The following is a 23321-nucleotide window of genomic DNA, read 5'->3' on the forward strand; positions in this document are numbered from 1 at the left end:
AGAGCTTATTATATAAAATAAGCTTAGCTTTGTTTTATCTTTTGAATGAGGTAAGATTCTAATCTTTAAATCTGACCATGAATTCTCATTTTTTTCTTTCACACACTGCAAGACAAATTACTCATACATAAACAAGTGTAGTTTGAAAGGCATTGTTTAACAAGTGGTATTAATATGAACCACTCCTGCCATGATTTACTGAGCAGTAGTACTTTATCTTTAATTGTACATACACTGAGCACCTTAACTTAGGTACAAATACTTCAACTTATTTTATTAATGCTTTAAACACATTTATTTTTCTGCTATACCTCTCAAGGCTTTCAAAGGTATCTCTAACAGAGAGAGAAAAAATATATATCTCTTAGGAAGCATTTTTCTTTTACATGCATCTCAACATTAACACTTAATGCATAGAAGCAATGCAAAAGAAAGGAAATTATTTTGTTGGTTTATTCAGCACTAATAGTGGTAGCCTTACTATCTTTACCTGATTTTCAAACCTAGAATGCCAGTTCAAATGCCATAGAAGTTTGAAAGCAGAGGGGATCCCTGCTCAGTGGTTTAGCACCTGCCTTCGGCCAAGGCAGGGCATGATCCTGGAGTCCCAGAATCGAGTCCCACATCAGGGTCCCTGCATGGAGCCTGCTTCTCCCTCTGCCTGTGTCTCTGCCTCTCTCTGTATGTCTCTCATGAATAAACAAGTAAAATCTTTAAAAAAAAAAAAAAAAGCAGAGAATGAGAAAAGTACATTACTTACTTGAATATCGTTATTTACTTAAAGGCAGGAATACTTCTCGTGTATGGGGGTGGGTGATGTACTTAACATGTGACTATCACATTCATGTGGCTATTCTTATCATGAATCATAGATTTACTTTGAAAATGCATACTAAGAGAAAAAGTAATATATTTTGAAGTTGAACAGATCTTAAAAATTTCTCAAGCCAGTCTCCTGAAAAGTGCAAGAAGAAATCCTTTATGTGTGTCAAACCACTATATTTGCATTTCTATAATCATAACGTATCATACAATTTGAATTGTAAAATTCAAATAAGCATTTTAGGAATCCCCAAATATGAAGTGTTATTTAATTCCAAGAAAAAAAATAAAAGGAAAAAAACACAGGGTTTTTTTTTGGTAGGAAAAAAAATCAGGATTTGCTGTTTTTATTTGCAATTAAAATGTCAAATGCAAGAATTCACATGGCAGGGAGTGAGTTGAAGAAAACACAGGTGCCTAATTCATGAGCTACAAAAACAGTATAAAGGTGACCATCTGGGGAGAGCTGGCTGACTTAATTTTCCTATGAGCTTACCGTCTGCTCCGTATTTTTCTTCCAAACTCCATATTCTGACCTTGAAAATGTATTCACAGGTTTTGCTACATCCATTTGCCTCTAAACATAAATGCAGGTAGACCTAATTATGTAAAGGATATTAATACAAGAAAGGATATAGTGTGTGGTATTTTATTTAATCCCAGTTTTCGGATTTTTTTAAAAAGGTTTTGTTTCTGGTGATGGCACCTTGTCAGCGTTTAAGCCATTCATTAAATTCCTACACATTCCATGATGCACCTGCAAGTGCTGACAAGCACAGATCTAAGAATAAATACTTCTTTGAGAACTGGTGGTTCTCAAGAAAGCCCAGAAGGTAGACCTCTGAGCATGTTAGGGAGAGGAGATGGGAACCTAACACCATAACCCTGATGTGGATACAATGCCTCACCACGAATACTCACAGGAAGGATGACAAAGCTAAAAGAGTGAGGAATTCCTGACTTGTCACAAAACACTGATTGCCCAAGTATCCTGAGTATGGCAGGATTTCTGAAGGAGGCATCACACTTTTCTGCCATGGTGAATTAATATGCTGAGCAGAAAAACATTTTTTACCCTGGTTTTCTTTTTATATCTCAGTCTGAATACTGGAAATGATGATAGTCACACTGAAAAAAAAAAAAAAAGTACTTACTTTCAAGTACTTGTTGCCATATCCTTTCTAAAAGTAGTCTTTTTCTCTATCCTGTATTTTTCCTCCCCTAAAAATCAGTAGCTACTATTTCTTCAATATCCCTAATTCATGCTCTAATCATTCCCATTATTCTCTGGCACTAGGCTCTACATGGTATCTGTGTTTCTGAAACTTTTTTGCAGTCTTAAACACTTTCCCAGGTCAAGACCCTAACTTACACGTGGTTGTCCCCACAGCATCTCAAAGCTCACTATGTGCTAAGCTAAAATCATCAGCTTTGTGGACCAACATGTTTTTTTCCTTTTGGCTTTTCCCTTTGCCTGTTTTCAGCACCTATTAATCAATAAGGCATGCCCATTATAATCTCTTCCTTTCCTTCTGTTCCCATAATTCCTCCTCAGGTTCGGGTCTGGTCATCCAGATCACATGGAAAATACAGACCAAAACTGTCAAACTGTTCCAAAGAATAAGAGAGTTCCTGGAACAGATTGTTTCATGATGTGCCTAGTCCACAGGACATGGAGATTCACAACGTGTGTCATGGGCTACGTTAAAGAGACATCTCTAAATTTGTTTAATCCAGTATTTTGGAAAGCTGATGTTTCCTCATTCATTTTACCTTGGAACTTTTCTCAAGGAGCATCCAATAAAATCTTGCAGAGTCATGTTTGTCAAACACTGATCTTCTCCATATATTTCAATCTTGCAACCAATTTTCTTATTAGTGAATAAATATACAGCTCAGATCATTTCACTTCCTGGCTTAAAATTTTCAAACACTCTTGATTATCCATCAAGCAAAGCTAAGCACCCCCATCTATCTGCAATCTACGTGTTTCATCGTATCTTTCACGACTTCATTCATCTGTGTAGTAGTTTCCTAGATGTCAGGTAGGACAACTGATCGTCCCCCAATCGAATAAGTGTTTCACCAAATAAATGTGTACCAGCCCTTGGCAACGAATCAACCTTTCACACACAACTATGATACTCCTTAAAGACTTCATGGTTTCCTGATACTCTCCAAACTTAAACCAAATTCTACTTTGTTGAAGAAAAATAGATTTAGTTTCTTTTCTCCATAATTTGAAAAACTCTGCTACAGATAATTAAAGCTACCTGTGCTGAATATTTTTAGCAAATTAATTTGTCACATTGCATGGTTTTTCTGAAATAAAGGTGGTATGTGGTGCTTTGCATAATTGAGTCAGTTGGGGAATTGGGGAGTAGATGTTGAATAATCATATTATCTGTGATCGCTTCATTTTTTCACCAGTGTCAAAATACATTTTTTCTTGTCCAATTTAAAAGAAAAGGCAATGTCAATTGAAAATATTTCTGAATAACAAATTTGGGGTTATAATTTTAACTGAAATGGTACTTGTTCAAGAAATATTTCACCGTGCTTCTGCTTTGGGTCAAGTATTATAGTAGGCAAAGGAAGTCAACAAGACAAACAGAGCTGTTATCACAATGTATAGTTCTTACCATTCTTATAGACACAGGAGTTTTAAGTATGTTGAATATTATATCTTCCTCCAGCTGCTCTATGATTTCTCTGCTACCTTTGAAAGCAAAAGTTCTCCAAAATCTCATACATTCTGTCTCTAAAATATCTGTTCCCACCCCCTGTTGTACCTATTCCAATGAAGCTTTCATCTGCTATTTCAATGAGTTGTCAGAACCACCAATGACCTCCACACTGCTGGACACCATGGTCCAATTCTCAAATGACATCTTAACCTCACCTGTTAGCATTTCACACAGAAAATCCTTGCAATCTCCTTAAAAGGCATTTACTTGGCTTCTGATGACCACTCTCTTGGTTTTCCTCACTAGCTGGTGCTTCCTCATCTTCTCAACCTTTAAATGTTGGAATTGCCCAGAGCTGAGTCAACAACCTTCATCTTCTCATCCTCCACGTGCCTTACATGCCATCTTATATGTTCACAATTCCCCTATTTATATCTCCTCTTGGACTCTTCCCTTGACCTCCAGAACTTTATATACAGCTGCCAACTCAAACTCTTCATTTGTGTGGCCAAAATATACCTCAAGACGTCCAAATTTATATTCCTCTCTCTGCCCCTCTGTACTCTTCCCGGTTGGCAGTAAACTGAAGGCTCACTGTTTCCAGATTCTCAAGCCAGAGGCCTAATCATCATCCCTGCTTGTTTCTCTCATACGCTATAGTCAATTTTTCATCAAATCCTGCTTGTTAAATGTTCCAAATGTACCGGGAAGTTGACCACCTTACACTGCTTTCCCTGTCACTACCCAGATCTCAAACACCATCATGTCTGATCTGGGTTTTTTTAATCACTTTCCAACTAATCTCCCTATCTACTCTTTACGCCCCATGGCCAACATAGCAGAAAGCCTATTCAAACTAAAATCCTTCCTGCAGCTTTAATATCTTAGGAGTAAAAAACTAAAGCCCTCAAAATAGCCAGCCTCGGCCTCAGCCAGTCCGTGGGCTCAGTGGCCTCCCTGCAGCGCTCGGCTCATGTCCACAAGAACTTCCTCGCCCTCTTCCAGCAGGCAGCCAGCGCGGCCCCCAGCAGCCCTCCAGCAGCCCCAGTAGCCACGGTGGTGGGGACTGTGCTGTGCAGGCCCTCCTGGCTGGCCCTGCAGTGAGGAAAGGGGCTGGATGCTGGATGACCTTCCCTTGAGTCATTGGGGCTGGACCCCGTCCCCAGGCTGTGACCACCTCCCAGCAGGTGGGCACTGTCACGGCCACGCCCAGACCCTGGGACTGGGACCTCTACGTGGAACGAGCCCCCTTGGAGTCTTGAGGAAAGGAGTTCCTGGGCCCCTCAGCTTTGTGGAGGGCTGGCCCTGGGGTCCCCCAGGATCACTGGCGGACTCCCAGCTCCCAGCCCCCAGCCCCTGGCACATACCCTGAACTGGCCTGTGCAGCCCGGTGCCACCTCGAGGCTGGACCCGGGGCTGCACCTTCATCGCGGGCCTCCTTTCAACCTTCCACAAGGCTGAAGCTGCAGCCTGCCCAGTTCCCCCATGCCAAGCCCATCCCGGTGGTCACTGAAACATCACTTATTCATAAATAAATAAATAAATAAAGTAATAAAGTAATAAATAAATAAGCGAATAAATAAATAAATGAATAAAGTCCCTCTCTGACCTTATCTCCTACTACCCTTTCCCTTTGTTGACTCTGCTCCAACCATACTGGGATCACTGCCATCCTACAATACTTATAGGGTGTTATCGCCTCAAGGCATTTACCCTGATCCTTCCCCCCCACTGGTCCACTCTTCCCTACTTATCCTCAAGGCCAGTGCCTCATTCACCCACAGATTCTCTTTAAAAACATCCAAGGTACAGGGCACCTGGGTGGCTCGGGGGTGGCGCCTGGCTCAGGACGGCACCCTGGCATCCTGGGATCAAGTCCCACATGGGGCTCCACGCTCTGCCTGTGTCTCTGATTCTCTCTCTCTCTCTCTCTCTCTCTCTCTCATGAATAAAGAAAGAAAATCTTTTTAAAAAACCAACCATCTAAGGTGTGAGGACCTCCCTGCCTCTCCCCATGTAAATGAGCCATGTCCCCTTCCTTGGCTCTCTCGTTCCCCCCCCCAACCATGCTTTTTCCCTCACTACTCAAAATTGAGTGAAATACTATGTATGTACGAGTTCAGTTGCTTCTTGCCTGCCCTTTCCACCCCAACCACCCTGGAATATAAACTTCCCAAGGGTTCAGAAGGTCTGTCGTGTTTGCTACTGCATTCCCAGGGCCTAGAACAGAGGCGGGGACTATTGCATTCCCAGGGCCTAGAACAGAGGTGGGGACATAGCAGGAATGCAAAAACCACCTGCTGAGTGAATGACTGAGTCCTGTTACCAAAGGGCATCCTAAGGTGCTGTGGAAATATATAATGGGGATCTAAAGTATAAAGGAGGCTGAGAGGACAAGAAAAGACTTCTTGCAGAATCTGACACCTGAACGCTGACAAATAGGAGTTTGCCAGGAAAAGGAAAGAAGACAAGGGGAAGAGCTTTCTCACAAAGAAACAACATGGCCAAGACCTTGAATTTATGTGTTCATTCAACCATTGTTTATTAGACACCTGCAATGTACCAGACTATGCTCCCGGCATTTGGGACATAAGGAGTAAAAGGGCAAAGTCATACACAAGTAAATACTGGGCATATGCTCAATTGAAATTAAGAACATATAAAACAAGAAGTTTGGACAATGGGAAGCTGCTAAAGCGTTCAATGCCAGGGATGACATAACCAGATTAATATCTCAGAAAAATTAAAGCCAAACATATGCCTCACCCCCAGTTCATGGCTCATTTAATATTTAAGCCACAAAAGCTTCCTTTCAGGTTCCCCAGTAATTTCTAAGATAAGCCTGTAACATCAGATAAAGTGAAAATGTTGCTATGTGATTTTTTTTCCTGTATGTGAATACACAAAAATGGTCTCATAAATTGAAGTTTTCAGATTTTTCAGAACTTTAATATAATTTAATGTCATTTTACTAAAAAAAGAAAAAAACAAAAAACTTTCTTTTTTCATGTTTTTCAAATGTACCTATTGCTTTCTCAGTGTCAGGTTATCTCCTTACAGTTTCCATTCTTTCAAAATACATCTTAAAAATAATTATGAATATGCTGATTTTATAGTCTCTCATTTTTTCTGCATCAAAATGTTTTCGTTTTTCAGACGTACCTTCTCTCGGAATTTGTTCCCTCTTTGGGAAATGCAGGGTTCACTCACTCACTGATTGGTTGTGAATACTGAGTCGGTCCAAGGTCTAGCTCGTTCTCATGTGTTTCTAATGTTCAATTGTGAGCACACCTTTGGGAGCGATGATCTGTTCTATGAGAAACCAGTGTAGCTAGAGCTCTCTTAAGAGTACTGTCTTTCATATACTTCCTCTAGTTTGTTCTAGCCTAGGAATCATTTTTGTAAATTTCTTGGGGGCACATTTCCTGAACCAACTCTTGCGGCATCCATTTAGAATCCAAGCTAAGTAATGAAGTTTAAGGTATGGGTATAGTGCACATCTAACACCTCCCCACCCAGTTCCTGCTTTGCCCCCAGCCATGGGGCTGATTTCTAAGCCTGGAACCACTGGACATGTTTTTCATTTCCCTCCCTCAACTTCTACCAAGATGTCATTCCAGCCTTCACTTCCCTTTTCATTTCTGGCACGTGGAGATTATGCTCTCCCACTTGCGATCTAAGCTATAGATAGTTCTTCTAATTGTTAGATTTTATCTGGCACATCTTGATGTTTGTAATGGGAGAGGTTCTGTGTTAGCTCAGTCTGCCATATTAGAGATTCACTCAAATTAGTCTCTAAATTGGATTTTAATTTGAAATATGAATAACAACATAAAGACAGTCTGCCTAACCAAATAGTTGCTCAGATGTGCAAATCAGTACTGAAAATTAACTAAGCTGCAAAAATGCTTTCAAAGCCTGTCTTCCGAACTGTGAACACAATTCCGTGCTCAGCTAGGTTAGTGTGAATTATGGCTGACACAGAATGAGTTAACCTGACGAAACAGTAGTAGTAGTAAAAGGTATAGAAACTCCTCCAAGCAGAGTAGGGGAATGAGCACAGGCAAATACTCTTGGGCTTTTTTCCACAAACTTTTGCTGGGAGCTCATGGGAAAAAATGGATTAAGAGAGGGACCACAAGTGAAGACCCAATTACAACAGGAAGAAGGTAAAAGAAAAAAAAAAAACCTCTACCACAAAGAGGAGGGAGGAGGCAGGAAACAGTCCTAGTTCCAGAATCTTATGCCAATACTATTAGAAATCCTCTACCACTAGGGAAGGGGTGGGAAACTCTCCTACTAAGACACTCCAGCGGGGATCCCTGGGTGGCGCAGCGGTTTGGTGCCTGCCTTTGGCCTAGGACGCGATCCTGGAGACTCGGGATCGAATCCCACGTCGGGCTCCCGGTATATGGAGCCTGCTTCTCCCTCTGCCTGTGTCTCTGCCTCTCTCTCTCTCCCTCTCTCTGTGTGACTGTCAGAAAGAAAGAAAGAAAGAAAGAAAGAAAGAAAGAAAGAAAGAAAGAAAGAAAGAAAGAAAGGACACTCCAGCGATGAAGGTGCGTTTTTAGTCTGTAGACCAAAGAGAGGAGGATCACTGAGGAAGGCCCCTCCTGGGGATCAGGCACAGGGCCTTCATCCTTCGTGAGACTGGGGCTGGGCCAGGACAATAGAAAAACCCCTTTGCCTGCCCCACCTCCCCCCAACCAGGCTAGGATCAAGTAACAAGCAACAGCAGTCTACCCTGGGGGAAGGCAGAGAGCAAGGAGAGAGCACCATCTGAGACACAGGAACACAAGAAAGATTGAAACCTCAGGGTAAAGACCCTCAGATGGTTAAACTGAAGGCAAATATAAAAAGACATGTTCTCCAGGCACCTGGTGACTCAGTCGGTTAAGCATCTGCCTTCAGCTCAGGTCATGACCCTGGGGTCCTGGAATCGAGTGCAGCATCGGGCTCCCTGCTCAGCATGGAACCCGCTTCTCCTTCTCCCTCTGTCCCTCCCCCTGCTTGTGCTCTCTTGCGTCTGCACGTGCACTCTCTCTCTCTTAAATAAATAAATTAAATATTTTTAAGAAGAAAAGAAGTTTTCTCTATTTTTTTAATGCTCTAAAAGCAGAGGTCAGCAAGCATTTTCTGTAAAGAGTCAGGCAGCAAATAGTGTGAGCTTTCCCGACCAAATGGTCTGTTCCAGCTCCTGGACTCTCAAGGCCTTTGTAGCTGGAGAACAGCCATCGATAATATGTAAATGAATGATCATGGCTGTGTTCCAATAAAACTTTACTTATGGACAGTGAGATTTCAATTTAATAGAATTTTCATCTGTCAAAATACTCTTCTTTTGAGTTTTCTAACCCATTTAAAAACGTAAAAGACACCACCTTAGCACATAGGCTGAATTTGGCTGGGAGGGGGGCCTATAGCTCGTGACCCCTGGTTTAGTAGCAATGAATTACACGTTTCTAGCACAGGTACAACAATAGCATAAAAGATAGGAAAAAGCAATTTGAAGTACGCTGTTTGAAGGACAACTGTGCTAAATTAAAGCTGTATAGTGTCAACCCTAGGGCTACTGCCACAAACAGCAGAAGGAAGACAACAGCAAGCTAAGCCAAGGCCTACATCAATAATATAGATCAGTAAAGTATTATTTGAATATAAGACAATCGATTAGTTAGACCTCCTCTACATTTGGAAAGCATATAATTCACAAACAGAAGAACCTCTTCTTGGAAAATATTGCAGGGAAACTTTTAAGAAAATAATAATTAAATGTATTTTCTTTAAAAGCTCTGAAAGTAACGGAGAGCAACGCAGGAGAAAAGCTTTGAAAACTTGTTAGTACATGTAAAGCAGAGATTTTTAAACCCAGAGAGGGGAGAAAATGAAAGTGAGCAGGAAATTAGGCATACCTTAATGTGTATCTAGGTACAACAAATCTTGCCTGTGGCTAATTTGTTCTACTACTTAGGCCAGAGAATGGCTGAGGCCGAGATCATGTGATGACTGCCACACTGTCTCACTTTATTTTTTTTATTTTTTTTAAATTTTTTTATTTTTTTATTTTTTTTGTCTCAGTCACTTTAGATTGCTGTTACAAAATCCCACAGACTGGGTGGCTTAAGAAACAGGCAGTTATGGCTCACAGTTCTAGAGGCTGGGAAGTTCAAGAGCGAGGTGCCAACAGACTTTTCCTTCAACTCACAGCCTGGCTTGGCAGCCTCTGCCTCCCGGATGCAGGGAGGGCTTAGGGCATTAATCTCAACATGGAGTTCCACCCTCATGACCTCACTTGAATCTAATTACCTCCCAAAAGTCCAAATACTACCATTTTGGGGGTTAGGGCTTCAACATACAAGCAGGAAGGGGAGAGACATAGCCCCTGTGCCCGTCTTAATATTTTGCTATTCCACAGTCATCACTTGGATGCCAACCTGGCAATACTTGGAAGGTGTGTGTCATCAGAAGTGAGTGTCTACACGATCCAGAATGCTTCATTTATCCAGAGGCATATGTCTGTCAACCTCCACTGACTCAGATGGGTCTGAGAAGCTGACGTGACACAGGATGTCCCTTTGGGCCATCCAAATAAGTCTCTCATCATTCCTTCAGGAATGCACATGACGTTTTTCTGCCTTGTTTTATCTTCCACAATTCCTTTAGAAGAATCCTCTTTGCTAGAGAACATACCCTATATCAGAGAAAGAAAGTGAACGGATCCTGTACCTTTAGGTTAAAATTTAGTTAAGTTGGGGGCCCAAAGGGCTAAACTTCACTTCTCTGTAGGTTTTACTTAGGTGGAACATCTCCTCCACATTTCACGCTAGACAAGCAAGGCGTTACTTGGGGCCACCAAAATCCATCTTAAAACTGCAATGCATGCATTTTAATAATAATGGGTAAGCAGAGTGTGTTTATAATTTTCAAGACATTTGAAGCTAATTTTTTTAAAAAATTATTTATTCATGAGAGGCAGAGGGAGAAGCAGGCTCCCTGCAGGGGAGCCTGATGTGGGACTTGATCCCAGGACCCCAGGATCACGCCCTGAGCTAAAGGCAGATGCTCAACCGCTGAGGCACCCGGGTGCCCCTAAAGCCCCAAATTTTGGAAGAGAAAAAGAAGTCACAATCTTCTCTTTGCACCTCAAATTTGAGTTCTGTCCCATTCCCAAATCCCTCTCACTAATCCCATTGAGAGGCAAAGTCGGTAAGGAAAGGAGCTTTGGGGCACTATTATTGCCCCCTATGAGAGCCTATGAAAATCCTGGGTCTAGAAGGAAGTTTGGGCTGTGCAGTACAGATCCTGGAAGGTAATCTGAATGCCACAGTCCTCATCTTCTGGTTCTTCAGCACAGCACGGGAAGGAATAGGTTATTGCTTGTATTTTCTTGTAATTCTATCTAGGGAGATTCTCTCTTCAGTACTAAGAAATTAATAATAAGCCCAATCATTTATTAAAAACCTGCTGTTTTACAATAATTGTGGTAGACTCTTAAAATACATCACTTAGGTCAATCCTGACCAACACTGGTACACATTCCTTTTATAAGCATCGGACAAAGTCATTTCTTTTTTGCCCAGGACAACATGCATTTCTGCTATGCCTTCTGTCTACCTGTCTGTCTGTCTTTGGAAGACTCTGCACCCACCTCTGCATCTTTTGTCCCCTACAAGTTCAAATTCCTTAAAGCTTGATACCGACCCTGTTATGGACCTATGTACTTGCTCTCTAGAGTCACATGGTGATTAAGCTAAAGGCCTCAGGAATCAACTAGCCTGAGCCTCGATCACTTTATTTAGCCTCTTTACACCTCATTTCCCACATCTTCAAAATACAAATAGCATCTGTCTCCAAGTCTTATTTTGAGGACTAATCACAATGAAATAAGAAAAGATCTAAGCACAACACCTGTCTGAACAGTAGTACGTGTAATGTAATGCAGTGTGATGTAGTGAGTGCTCAGCGTGTGAGCTACAGCTGTAAGAAATGCTTAAACTATCTTATCACAAGTTATCTGCTCAATGCCTATTTTCCTTAGACTGCAAGCTCTACCTCTAGCTCTTGACTTGACTTGGTACCAGGCACAAAGTAGACTCATTCGCTTTTCCTTGAATGGCTAAGGGAAAGAAGAATAAAAGGAATGTATCACCCTACAGAGTGAGTGTCATTATTCCTGTATTAAGAATGAAAGAAATAAAATGTGGAGAGAATCAGTAATATTTTAAGCTTCCACAGATAGTAAGTGGCGGAACTGCAATTCGAATCCCCATCTATCTAAATCTGAAGCTTGTATACCTTTCATTTATTGCACTGGGAAAAAAATGCTTGCCCTGGGGAGAAGAGGTGGGGAATAATCAATCAGTATTGAGCACTTCTATGGACCTGGCAGTGTTCTGAGCACTTGCATACGTTTTCCCAGTTCATTTTTATAGCAATATCAAGAGGTAGAGACATATTATTTTCAGTTTTACAGGTGGAAACTAAAATACAGAAAAGGTAGCAACAGGCCAAGTTTACAAGGAAGAGGGAGGAAGTGGTAGGATTTGAACCCAGGCATCTGGATCCAGAGCGCTTACCCCTGACTGGCATTTATATGCCTCTCCCCATTATGTGATGCTTAACAATTATGAAACACTGAAAAGGAGTTAAAAAAAAAAAAAAAGTCACTCTTGGTTGCATTTTCCCCAGTCAACCGCTTCTGATATCTACATACAAATAGGATAAAACAAAAACAATGAACATCTCCATAAACTCTTATCCCTGTCCTAAACTTTTATTGAATCTTAAAGTCACTCTGTAGCTTTTCCAATCTGTCATTCACCTTTTGCCTGTGAATTTCTAGTAATCCAGTAGTAGGATGCTCCTTAATTCCTGGAAGGCACCCATTTGAATTTTGTGCAGAATAAATGTAGGCAATTTCTCTCAAATAGATATCTGTCATCTTGTGTCATCTGCTCACTTACCTAGTCTTACCCCCTTCACATGCAACATGTAGAGACCAATCAGTAATTTATTTCAGCACATTTCTGAGCTCTTATTTTTCAGGCACTGTGATAAGGAATGGTTAGACAAAGATGGATGTAAATGACTTCATTTTGGTAGGGTGACAGCAGGGTAAAAGAAAAAAAGTCAATCTTGTGTGCTAAGTATTCCAACAGAATTATGGGGGGAAAAGTGTTATTCAACCATCAAGAAAGAAGTGATTTGGGGATAGTGGGTTGGTTAATGAAGTATGTATACAGGAAACTTTTGGGTTTGACCTCCAGGCATCTCCACATCTCCAAATGCATCTTGCTTCTAGAGAACACCAAAAGAAACAGTCCCTACCTCTTAGTGTAGCCCGAAGACAAGAAGTATTATCTGTCTCTGCCCCCTGGGTAGGGTGGGAGTACAAAACCTTCAGGACCCAAGGAGAAAGTAATTATAATTGTTGAGTGGTTACTAGGATGACCTGTTCTAAGTACTTCACACATATTAGCTCATATAAAGCCAACATGTTATAAAGTCAAAGCTATTTTTGTCATTTGCCATTTTACAGATAAGAAAAAATAAGTAACTTTGAAAGTTGCAGAGCTAGTAAATGGAAAAGCTGAGATTCAAAACCAGGCAGGCTGACTCTGGAATGCATCTTTGCCATTTGAAACCACCCCAACTCCAGCCGAGGACTGAATCATGATGACAGGGCCTGTCTGAGGTTTTCGAGGTGGTTACGTGGAGTCTAGTGGGGCAGTACTCATTGAGTGATATGACCAAGAGCAGTAAATAACCAGAGCTGGCTCCTTTTTTCTGGTAAATGAATGATTGAATGAATGAATGACTATATTCATTGCCCCTAAATTTGATCTCTGATATTGTAACCTGCCATCAAAGCCAGGTATAATTTTAGAATATTGATATGGTTTCCTAAATCATTTGCTATTTCTCCTACTTCTGTGTCATCTCTACAAATCTTCTATGACTCTCATCCAAAGTATCGGTAATGACGTTGAATAGGACAGAGAACCAAACTGCCTTGGAGTATTGTTTCGACCACTAGAAATCCAAGAGTATAATCATCCACTTCACCTAGTTCTACATTCCCACAAGGCTTCTATAAAAGTTATGAGGTCATGAGTATAGTATGACCATAGCCCATACTTGAAATTTGATGAGATCTATTTTTAGTGATCTCATGTAGGCTCTGGGGGATCACCATTTTCTTTTATAAGTGCCATTATCCCATTCTTCTCTTAATATCCTTAGACTTTTCTGGAACCAAGCAAAAACAAGTAGACTAAACTGCAGTTTCCTCAAATGCTTTTCTCAGCTTTTTGAAATCGAAGACATTTGTCTATCAGCAATTACTGCTCTTCTCCAATTTCCCCACAAAAGATCACGTTCAGGAGTCTCTTAACCATTTTTCCCAGTTCTCTTATTACTATTAAATAGGTTCAGCTGGGATTCGATGGTTTTCTCCCCAGTCTAAACTGGGAGCTTGACATATATTGACATTTTGGGATTCCCTTTATTCTCGCTTTTTTTAGGTTAAAGATAATTCTTTGATAGCAAAAAAAAAAACAAAAAACAAAAAACAAAAAACAAAAAACAAAAAAAAAAACAAAAAAAACAGATTTTATACTGAAATATCATAACTACCACCACCTGGCCAAGTAAACAAAAACAGCAGAACTAGTTGGATTCTAAATAGTTTTTCTAGGGGAAATTGCCATCAGTTCAGAGAAGAAGCTATAGTTTTCTGTTCAAGACAACTGAATATAACTTCAAAATAAGTCTTAATATAATTTTTTCGAGTAGTCTTTGAGCATATTTATTTTTTATTAGACCAATCTTCAAATTCAGCTAGCACGTTAGTAAAACTCAATCATAAAACAACTTGTCTACCACCTAACCCAGAAGTAAATCACTGATGTAATCAATATGACTTTTAAAATGTGTTCCTATTTGCCAACACAGAGTGATTTCATATTAAATCTATTTTAACTTGCTTATCAGGACTCAGCTTTATCTTTAATCCATCTGTGGTTTAAAAAAATAGAAGGGATGAGGCAGTGTAGCTTATTTGTGTGTGTGGGGGAGGGTGCACGCACACACGCGTAGGAAATCCTGCTAGACCCCTCTACACAAGTGTACATGTAGCTACACGCAACTTTTTTTTTTTTTTAAACCTCTTCAGTTGTATTTGGGATTAACTTGTTTGGTTCAAATAACAAGTTAAAATAGCAGGTGGGTGTGAACAATGGAAGTAGGCCATGACATCAACACCAGCGTTCACATCCATTCTTGGCCCTGGAAAACATGCCACTTTTAGGAGTCTGCTATACATACACATACACACAGCAGCAAAGTGATCAAATTAGGTAGCCCCCTGTCTCATATTATTATAGGTTGGAAGGCTCTTTTTTTTTAAGTGCTGAAAATGTGTCCATGATAGGTAGTCCAGCTAAGTCAATTTCATTCATTCAATCAACAAATATTAAGAGCGTGCCAACTGTGTGCCAGACAATGCACTGAGCTCTACACAAACAAGTCCAGCCCTCTGATCTGATGAAGGCTGTAGCCTAATAGTCTAAAAAACAAATTCTCTCCAAGAGGAATTAGCTTGGCACCTAATGATAGCATCCTTAATACCTAGTATAAATCTCCCCATCTGATAATACTCAATGTTTCCTTTTCCTTACGAGCCCTGGTTAGGCCCTAGTTGTGATCCCTGAGAAAGCACTCCAATAACAAAAATATTAATTTCATAAATGACAAGGGCACACCAATACATCTCAGGGCTTGAATGGCTAGCATACCAATCTAGAAAGTATACATCAGATTTATTTTTCTTTTTCTGGAAGCTCTATCATTAATTTCTTGATTTCTTTTCCATTTTAAAACTGTACATAAAACTCCCACTGAAGGCAAAATACTTTTTTGATAATCAAAAGTTTTCTAAAATTTGGGTCTTTGTGCAACTTTTCATGATCAAAGAAGAAGAAACAATGGATATGTCATAATTCTGGCTCCTAGAAAATGTTCTGTAATATATAGTGCAGAATAAAAGACTCAAATATTGATTTGTCAGGAAAAAAGTTCAATAAAAATATATTTTTTTTAAGGTGCAGTGAATTACACAGAAAACATGAGAAATCAAGCAAGCACTTAATGTTTGAGTACGAAAACATATCCGGCTGCCGACGTGAGAACGTTTTAGGACAAAAGCCATAAGACATGGTCAACCCTTCTTCTCTTTCCTCCCCCATCATGACCATCAGAGCATACATGTGTGAAACAACAGAAGAACTAACTTAATTTTTGTTTTCCTTCTTCCTCAATCACTACTCATGTTAAAAAGAATAGCAAGGAGAGAAAGGAGGGGCAAGCCCCTTTGGACTTTGAGCAAAAGCAATTTTCAGGCAAATACAGATTTTATAAAAACTGGTGAATACAGTTGATTAAAAAGCTATAGACTGCCCAAGGCTTGAATTCAGAGATACATAAAGTAATAAGCTCTGCATGCCTTGAAAAGTGAAAAGAGAAGAAAGAAAAAATTTAGTGTATCACAAATTCCATGAAAAGTGTGGCACCCATGGGATTTTCATTTGCATTCAATTTTGTGCTCATGTGTTTTTTTTTTTTTCTTTCCATAAAGTTGAAATCCACAATTGAAAGCTCTTGGTTCTATGTTAGAATTTTTAAAGGGCTGAAAGTTTTATTTTTTAAAAAAGGGAAAACACAGTAATATTTGTTTAATCAATATCTTGGATTATGACTCTTTTTAGAAATCAAGATTTCCATTTATACTTTTGAGACTTATCCAAGTTGCATTTAACTCACAGAAAAGTTAGATGACTGATGCCAATGTTTTATTTTATATAGGCACCGGATACAGATTGTAAATTATTGATCATGCCATCAATAAAGTCTCAAATGTTTAAAATGATACAATTTCAATTGCTCCTAGAAACTGTTTTATTTACCCATATTTCTCCAACACCTGGTTTTGTATTATTTGTTTATAAGCAAAACAAATTGTTTTTTAAAGGGAATTCTGATGAAAGAGGAGGTAAGTACAGAGAAGTGAAATTTTGGAGCAGCCCCAGTGGCGCAGCAATTTAGCGCCGCCTGCAGCCTAGGGCGTAATCCTGGAGACCCTGGATCAAGTCCCACATCAGGCTTTCTGCATGGAGCCTGCTTCTCCCTCTGCCTGTGTCTCTGCCCCCCTCTCTCTCTGTCTCTATGAATAAGTAAATAAATAAAAATCTTTTTTAAAAAATGAAGCTTTTTTTTAAAAAAAGAAGTGAAATTTTGAAGAATTCTGTTGTATTATCTTTTCTGACCTTGAGACATGAAGTGAAGGAGAGCTGGAGCTACCGTATTTAAGAAAGTGCCTAAATCCATGAAGCCTTGATTGTAGTGATGTATTCCTATGTCCTTTGTTATGAAAGTGTTAAGTATCATGGATTGCATCTTGCTTTGTTCTTTTGAGTTTGGCTGAAAGTCATTCCTAGTTTTAAAGATTATAATCGGGGCAAACTAACCTCTGGTGTAGGGAAGAATTACTACAAACATTTAAATTCTGGCAGAGAAGACTCCACACTAATCTCTTTATCAGTCTCTTCTCTTTGCCACAAGGGTAAATCACAGGTACTACTTTCTACATCAGTGTCTAATATAAAATATTAGACTAAAAATGATTGTATCTCATATTATGACCACTTGGGTTCAACATGTAGATTTATGCATAGTGACATGTAAATTACAGTGCTCAGTACGCCTTTGAAAATCTAATTATGTGATATTTTAGCCTAGCAATAATAAGCGAAAAGCTGATCTATAGATTTTCTTGATATACTTAAAACCAAATTTCTACCCTAGGATGCATACTTGGAGTGTTGCTACTTCTTGGTAATTTTTCTTTTCAATCATTTGTTTGGTTATAGATGTACTAGCGGGACGGTAGCCAAAGTGCAGATGTACAGGTTGCTTTTATGTGTATTCTTCCCTTTATCCAGAATGCTGTTCCTAAAAACTGTATTAATACATCAGAAGTCAGTTTAAATTTTGCTTTCCTCACGGAGCTTTCCTTGACCAACACAATCTAAGTAGGTCCTTCCCCATTATTCTCCATCCTTACGTCATTTTTATTGTCTTCATTGTACTTCGTACTTTCCACCAATCTAAAATCCTAACCATAAATTGCATCATCTGGTACCCGGCCACCACCTTCACACATTCACTTTCCACCACACTTCCCTAGGCTCCCATTTTCACGTTGACTTCCTCTATGTTCCCAGGATGCACTACTAGAGTACAACCCCACCACCGCCACCCCGTCATGATATCTGCAAAATTTGCTTCCTCATTTCCTTTCGATCTTTTCTCAAATGTCATCAATTCAGGAGAGAGGACCTTTCTTGACTATCACATCAACAACAGCAGGCCTTGCCACTCTCCTTGATCCAGGCTTACTTTTTCTCACGGGTACTTACAATTGCCTGGGTATGTGATCCGTGTCTCACTCATTAGCATATAAACTCCATTAGACTTTATCTGTTTTGTTCATTAGCTACAAAGCTGAAGATAGTGCTTTCCATAAGGCTGCCACTCGATACTTATTTGTTGAATTAATTAATCAATCTCTTACTTGTTATCTGTTTCCCCTACTACACTGTTAAGGACCAGAAAAGCAGAAACTTTCTTAGGAGATTTTATTCTTTTTAGAGATTTTATCCATTTATTCATGAGAAGCAGAAACACAGGCAGAGGGAGAAGCAGGCTCCCCACGGAGAGCCTGATGCAGGACTTGATCCCAGGACCAGAGGATCATGACCTGAGCCAAAGGCAGATGCTCAGCCACTGAGCCACTCAGGTGACCCTGTTTCTTAAGTTTATATATTAAATATTATAGATACAGCACAGAAACAGTATATACAGTATATAAGATGTGTGTGTGTATATATATATATATCTATATGCACATTCAATGAATATTTGTTGAATGAGTGAATTTTTTGTGTATATGTGTGTGTGCATGTGTCTTAATGTCTCTCCCGCCACAGGCTCTAATTGCCACAGAGACTTGAATTATGTCTGTTTAGTTCACCACTGTATTAGCCAATTAACCCTTCCATAGTTGGGTCTGGCTTATACCAGGCACTCAGTAAGTGAAGAATCCAAATGACTGGGGACCAGAGTAAACAGGAGCCCCCTCCAGCCATAGCCATCCTGAGGCCCACACAGGGTCAGTATGAGGTCTTACTGGCAGATGGAAAAGAGCCCGGTGAAAACCTTAAGTCCCTTGGTTCATCCTTTCAGCGCTCAGGCTGATCCTGGTAAAGACTTGCTTCCCAAACAAGATCCAAGAAGCTAGCGCAGACTTCTAGCTGCTTACTCTCCCACAACATCTTCTGAATTCTGAGAGGAGTAAATCTTAATTTCAATCCACATGTTTGATTTCTTTGCTTAAAACCCTCACCCTGAAGATTCCAGATAAATCAGTTTATGGTGCCAAAGGGCCTCAAACAAGAAGATTTAAATTTTAGCATGAAATTTCCCACTAACTAGTAGAGTAACCTTGAAAAGACTTCTTGCTTCTTCAATGTTTTTCTCTTGAAAAGAAAGACGCTAGGAAGAAAAAAAAAATCAAATTATGGATTTATGCGTTCAAGTTTGCTGAGGTGCCTTTGGGAGGCTTTGTCCAGCATCATCTTTCCTTCTCCTTTGCCTACCTGCCCCAGCCCCTCTTGGCTATTAATCATCACAGCTTCGGTGAGCTGTGGTTACTGATGGGAATCTGTCAAGTACACGGGGGAAATGAAAGGTTAAGAACCACTGGCCTGTGTTCTTCCTGCCATCTTTCCCAGGGCCAACACATCATGAGTCTATGAACTGTATCTCAGCTTCACTACTAAACCCCTACCTTTTTAATTTTTGCTTAAATTACTGCAGTCCTTAGTTCACGTTAATTTTTTATCTTCTACTGTGAGTCAGGAAGTACAGCAGGCACTGAGACTAGGAAAGTGAATTTAGAAATGGTCCCTTCCGTCCAGGAGCACCATTCAATAAGGAGACAGATGAAACAGCATGCGAGAAATGCTTTGATGGGGCCAAATCAGTGGGTGACCTCTGAGCACATCAAAAGGCACCAAAACAGCCAGGGAGAAGGACTAATCTGGAAAAACTGCCAGCAGATGATCAGAAACTGACTTCTAATTTCACCTAGTTGAATTATAGACTGTTAAAGCTGCCCAGCGTCAGAAGCATCTACTCCAAATTTCTCGCGGAGCACAGAGGAAAGCTGGTGCCCAAGGATGCTAATCCAGCCATCCGGGGTGAGCATCACAGTTCTACCCGAATAGGACCCAGATAAGTGTTGGTGAGCTGCCTTTTTATACAGATTTTTTTTTTTTTTTTTTTTTTGGTAGGAACAGTTTTCAGAACCTTTTCTTTCACTGGTTTAAATGATGCCATCAACTCATTAATCACAGTTTAATAATGTAGAGGGGAAAAATATGTATATGCATTGACTTCATGTACAGCAATGATGCCAATAACTTCCTCATCCATCAATCACAGACCTTGCAGCTAGCTGCTGGTTCATTTATTCAGTTGCATCCAGTCTCATTCTGCCTCTTGAGCTACTTATTACGTGAACCCAATCACACTGGGAAAGGACAGGTACAGTCTGGCTGCAAACAAGAACAAAGTTTAAGGGCAGATCTAGGTCTGACTGTGCTTCCTCTGCACCACCCAGTCAGGAAATCTAAGGTCTGAGGCAGAAACCCAAAGAGCAAAACGTTTTTAGTAGTCCTGATACATCAGCTTGCTCAGGGAAGGCAATTTTCTTGGGAGTTTGTTTTTTTCTTTTTTTTTTTCTTTCTCCCAGTGTAGTCGTTTTACTGGGGATATATATGTACAAGCTGATTCAGTCAATGGGGCAATATAAGAGCTCGTTACGTTAAAACAGAAATTCGTAGGAAATCCATAATTCCTAATGGCTTGCCATCTGTTTGGGTCGTGGCGGCAATGGATTTACGCTGCTGTAGGGTCGGTGACGATCCCGGGCTGGAATCCTGGGTTGCACAGTGGGTTTGTGAGCTCTGTAACCACCGCTCTTAATTTGCAGGCTTGCACATCAGCATTCGGCAGCAGACAATCAACTATTACCTTTCTTTTTCTTTCTTTTCTTTGTTTCTTTTTTTTTTTTTTTTTTTTTTTTTTTAGATTCTGCACTCTCACCCCCCAAGGAAGGCGGCTGCGGGCTCCGTGCGGAACCTGCTCGGGCGCCTTGCAGTCCGGCGGCCCGGCCAGTGCGGGGCCCGCGGAGCGCGCCGGAGGCCGGGCTGCAGCTGCGGGATGCGCTCCCGCCCCGCGCCCCCCGCGCCCCCGGAGCCCTCGAGCGCTGCGCTCCCCGCGTCGGGCGGCGGCCTCGGGGGGGGGGGGGGACGCGGGCGGCGCAGCGCCGGGGGGCACCCGGGCCCCGGGGACCCCAGCCTCCGCCAAGAGTTGCGCCGCAAGCCCGCCTTCCGCGGCCCCGGGGCTGGGGGACGGCGAGGCCGGGGCGCAGGGCAGGGGGCTCCCGGGACAGCCGCTCCCCGCCGCCGCCGCCCGGACCCCGCGCGCGCACCCCCGCCCCGGCCCCGCCGCCCGGACAAACTTGCTCCCGCCGGCTCCCCCCGCAGCCGCGGTCTCCGCCCCCCCCCCGGAGCCTGCGCCGCCCGGACAAGCCGGCGCCCCGGGGTACGGGGGGCGCGGGGGGCACGGGGGTCACGGAGGGCACGGGGGGCGCGGGGGCGCGGGGGGCACGGGGGTCACGGAGGCGCGGGGGGCGCGGGGGCGCGGAAGGGGGCAAAGTGTCCCGCTCTGCGCGCCCGCCCCCGCCGCCCCTGCCGGAGCGCGCCCGGCCGCCGCGGGGTGCGGGGTGCGGGGCGCGGGGCGCGGGGCGCGGGGTGCGGGGCGCGGGGCGCGCCGCCGCCGCCTTACCTCTGTCCAGGGTGAGCGGCTGGACCACTGTCAGTGTCGCCATGTCTGCCGCGGGAGCCGAAGCGACGCTCCGCTTCAGCATCAGCCGCCGCTGCTAGTGAGAAAAAGAGGAGGAGACTGGGGCGGGGGCGGGGGCGCCGTGGGGGCGGGGGCGGGGGCGGGGCGGGGCGGCGCGGGGGGGCCGGCGGGGGGCCCGGCGGGGCGGCGGCGCAGGTAGCGGAGCGCGGAGGGCGGCTGGCCGGCAACTTGGCGCGGCCGCCGAGCGCGAACCGGGCAGCCCGCGGGCCGCCCCTGCAACTTCGCACGCAGATGAAATGGGCGGGGAGTGCGTGCGCCTCCCGGGAGGGGCGGGGGAGGGGGCGCGGGGGGGGGAGGGCGCGGGGGAGGCGGGGGGGCGGGGGGATGGGGAGGGGGCACGGAGGAGGGGGCGTGGGAGGGGGCGGGGCGATGGGGCGCGGGGGGGCACAGGAGGGGGCGGGGGATGGGAGCACGGGAGGGGGGCGCACGGGAGGGGGCGCACGGGAGGGGGCGTGAGGGGGACGGGGAATGGGGCACAGGAGGGGAGGCACGAGAGGAGGGCGGGGGATGGGGCGCGGGGGGGCACAGGAGGGGTTGCGGGGGGAGGGGCGGGGGGAGGCGTGGGGGGTGAGCGGAGGGACGGGGCACGGGGGAGGTGGGGGGGTGCAGGGGGGAGGCACGGGGTGGGGGGGAGGAGGAGGATGGATTTTTTTTTTTCCGGATTAAGAGCAATTGTCCAGCCAGGAGCCTACCCCTTAGAACATGCTTCTGGTCCAGAAATGCTGGGGTTCCGTGAGCAGCGGCAGCTACTTTGTGTTCGAGTTCCTTTGGAACGCCCGGCCCAACGGTGTGCCCGGTAACTGACTCAGGGCTCCATCACTCCAGGAGGGGGTGGCCGAGGACCTAACGGACCTTAAGCACAAACTTCTTAAAAATGGTTTTAAATTAAACCACAGAGAGAGAGAGAGAGAGAGAGAGAGAGACATTTGTGTCCCTCGGTGTGAAAAATACGGAGGCAGCCCTTTTTCGGGTTGATCCGCACCCAGGGTTACCAGAGTGGCCACTGATGATTGACTAACCTGCGTGGCAGGCGGGAAGCCAGGAGCGCTGCTTGCCTCCCTGGTCACAGGCCGCCTGGGAGCTGGGGACAGGCCCTGCCTTCATGCAGCCTGTGGTCGTGTGGGACAGGATGTCGTTAAAAGGGTCGTTTAAGAGTCGATTGGTCAGGCGTCAGTGACTAGAACCTTCAAATGCTGCCTGTGACCCCTTCACTCCATTCGATGGCTTTCACTCTGCTGCCACTATAGGGACTTTCATTCCCTGATCAAGAAAATAAGAAGCACATAGAAATCTTAGAGAAGCAGAATGGTGATGCCTGTGGGTTCAGGAGTGGAAGTGGCAGAGCTGCCTCCAGCCCCTTCCCCGTGACAAAGCAAAATGGTTTTGGCTAGCAATGCACCCTTGAAGGCAGACACGATTTTACAGCAAAATATTGGCATATCATCCATTTCATTGTCTTCCGGATACAATATGGGTGGTTTCTGGAGATCTTTTCCATCCCATGTTTTACATTTGGAAAAAAAAAAAAAAAAGATTTCCCCAGTGATTTGAGCAACTCAAAGATGACTGTCCATACACCACATTGATCCTAAAGACCTACTTAAAATAGTAGTTCAACATGCCTGTATTTCATTTGGTTTTTAAGAAAGAACTCTGATCTTGAAATTCAAGTCTTAGCTATGTGCTCTTCAGAAATCACAGGATCTCTCACCGATCCCCTTTACTCATCTGTCAAACAAAGGAATTAATAACCTTCAATTTCACTGA

General features: G+C 43.2%; 1 protein-coding gene across 1 annotated transcript in view; it reads right to left on the reverse strand.

Annotated features, from left to right (window-relative positions):
* Positions 1 to 22694, reverse strand: part of LIN7A (lin-7 homolog A, crumbs cell polarity complex component) — a 124100-nt gene extending 101406 nt beyond the window's left edge. The window contains exons 1-3 of the mRNA XM_038558536.1: positions 22574 to 22694; positions 22247 to 22406; positions 21477 to 21570 (exon numbers count right to left, since the gene is read on the reverse strand). Coding sequence (XP_038414464.1) covers positions 21477 to 21558 — 82 coding nt within the window. The 5' untranslated portion in view covers positions 21559 to 21570; positions 22247 to 22406; positions 22574 to 22694. The remainder of the gene's footprint in view (positions 1 to 21476; positions 21571 to 22246; positions 22407 to 22573) is intronic.
* Positions 22695 to 23321: the final 627 nt, after the last annotated feature.

This window comes from Canis lupus, chromosome 15 (genome assembly GCF_011100685.1).
Source record: "Canis lupus familiaris isolate Mischka breed German Shepherd chromosome 15, alternate assembly UU_Cfam_GSD_1.0, whole genome shotgun sequence".
In the NCBI taxonomy this organism is placed as follows: Eukaryota; Metazoa; Chordata; class Mammalia; order Carnivora; family Canidae; genus Canis; species Canis lupus.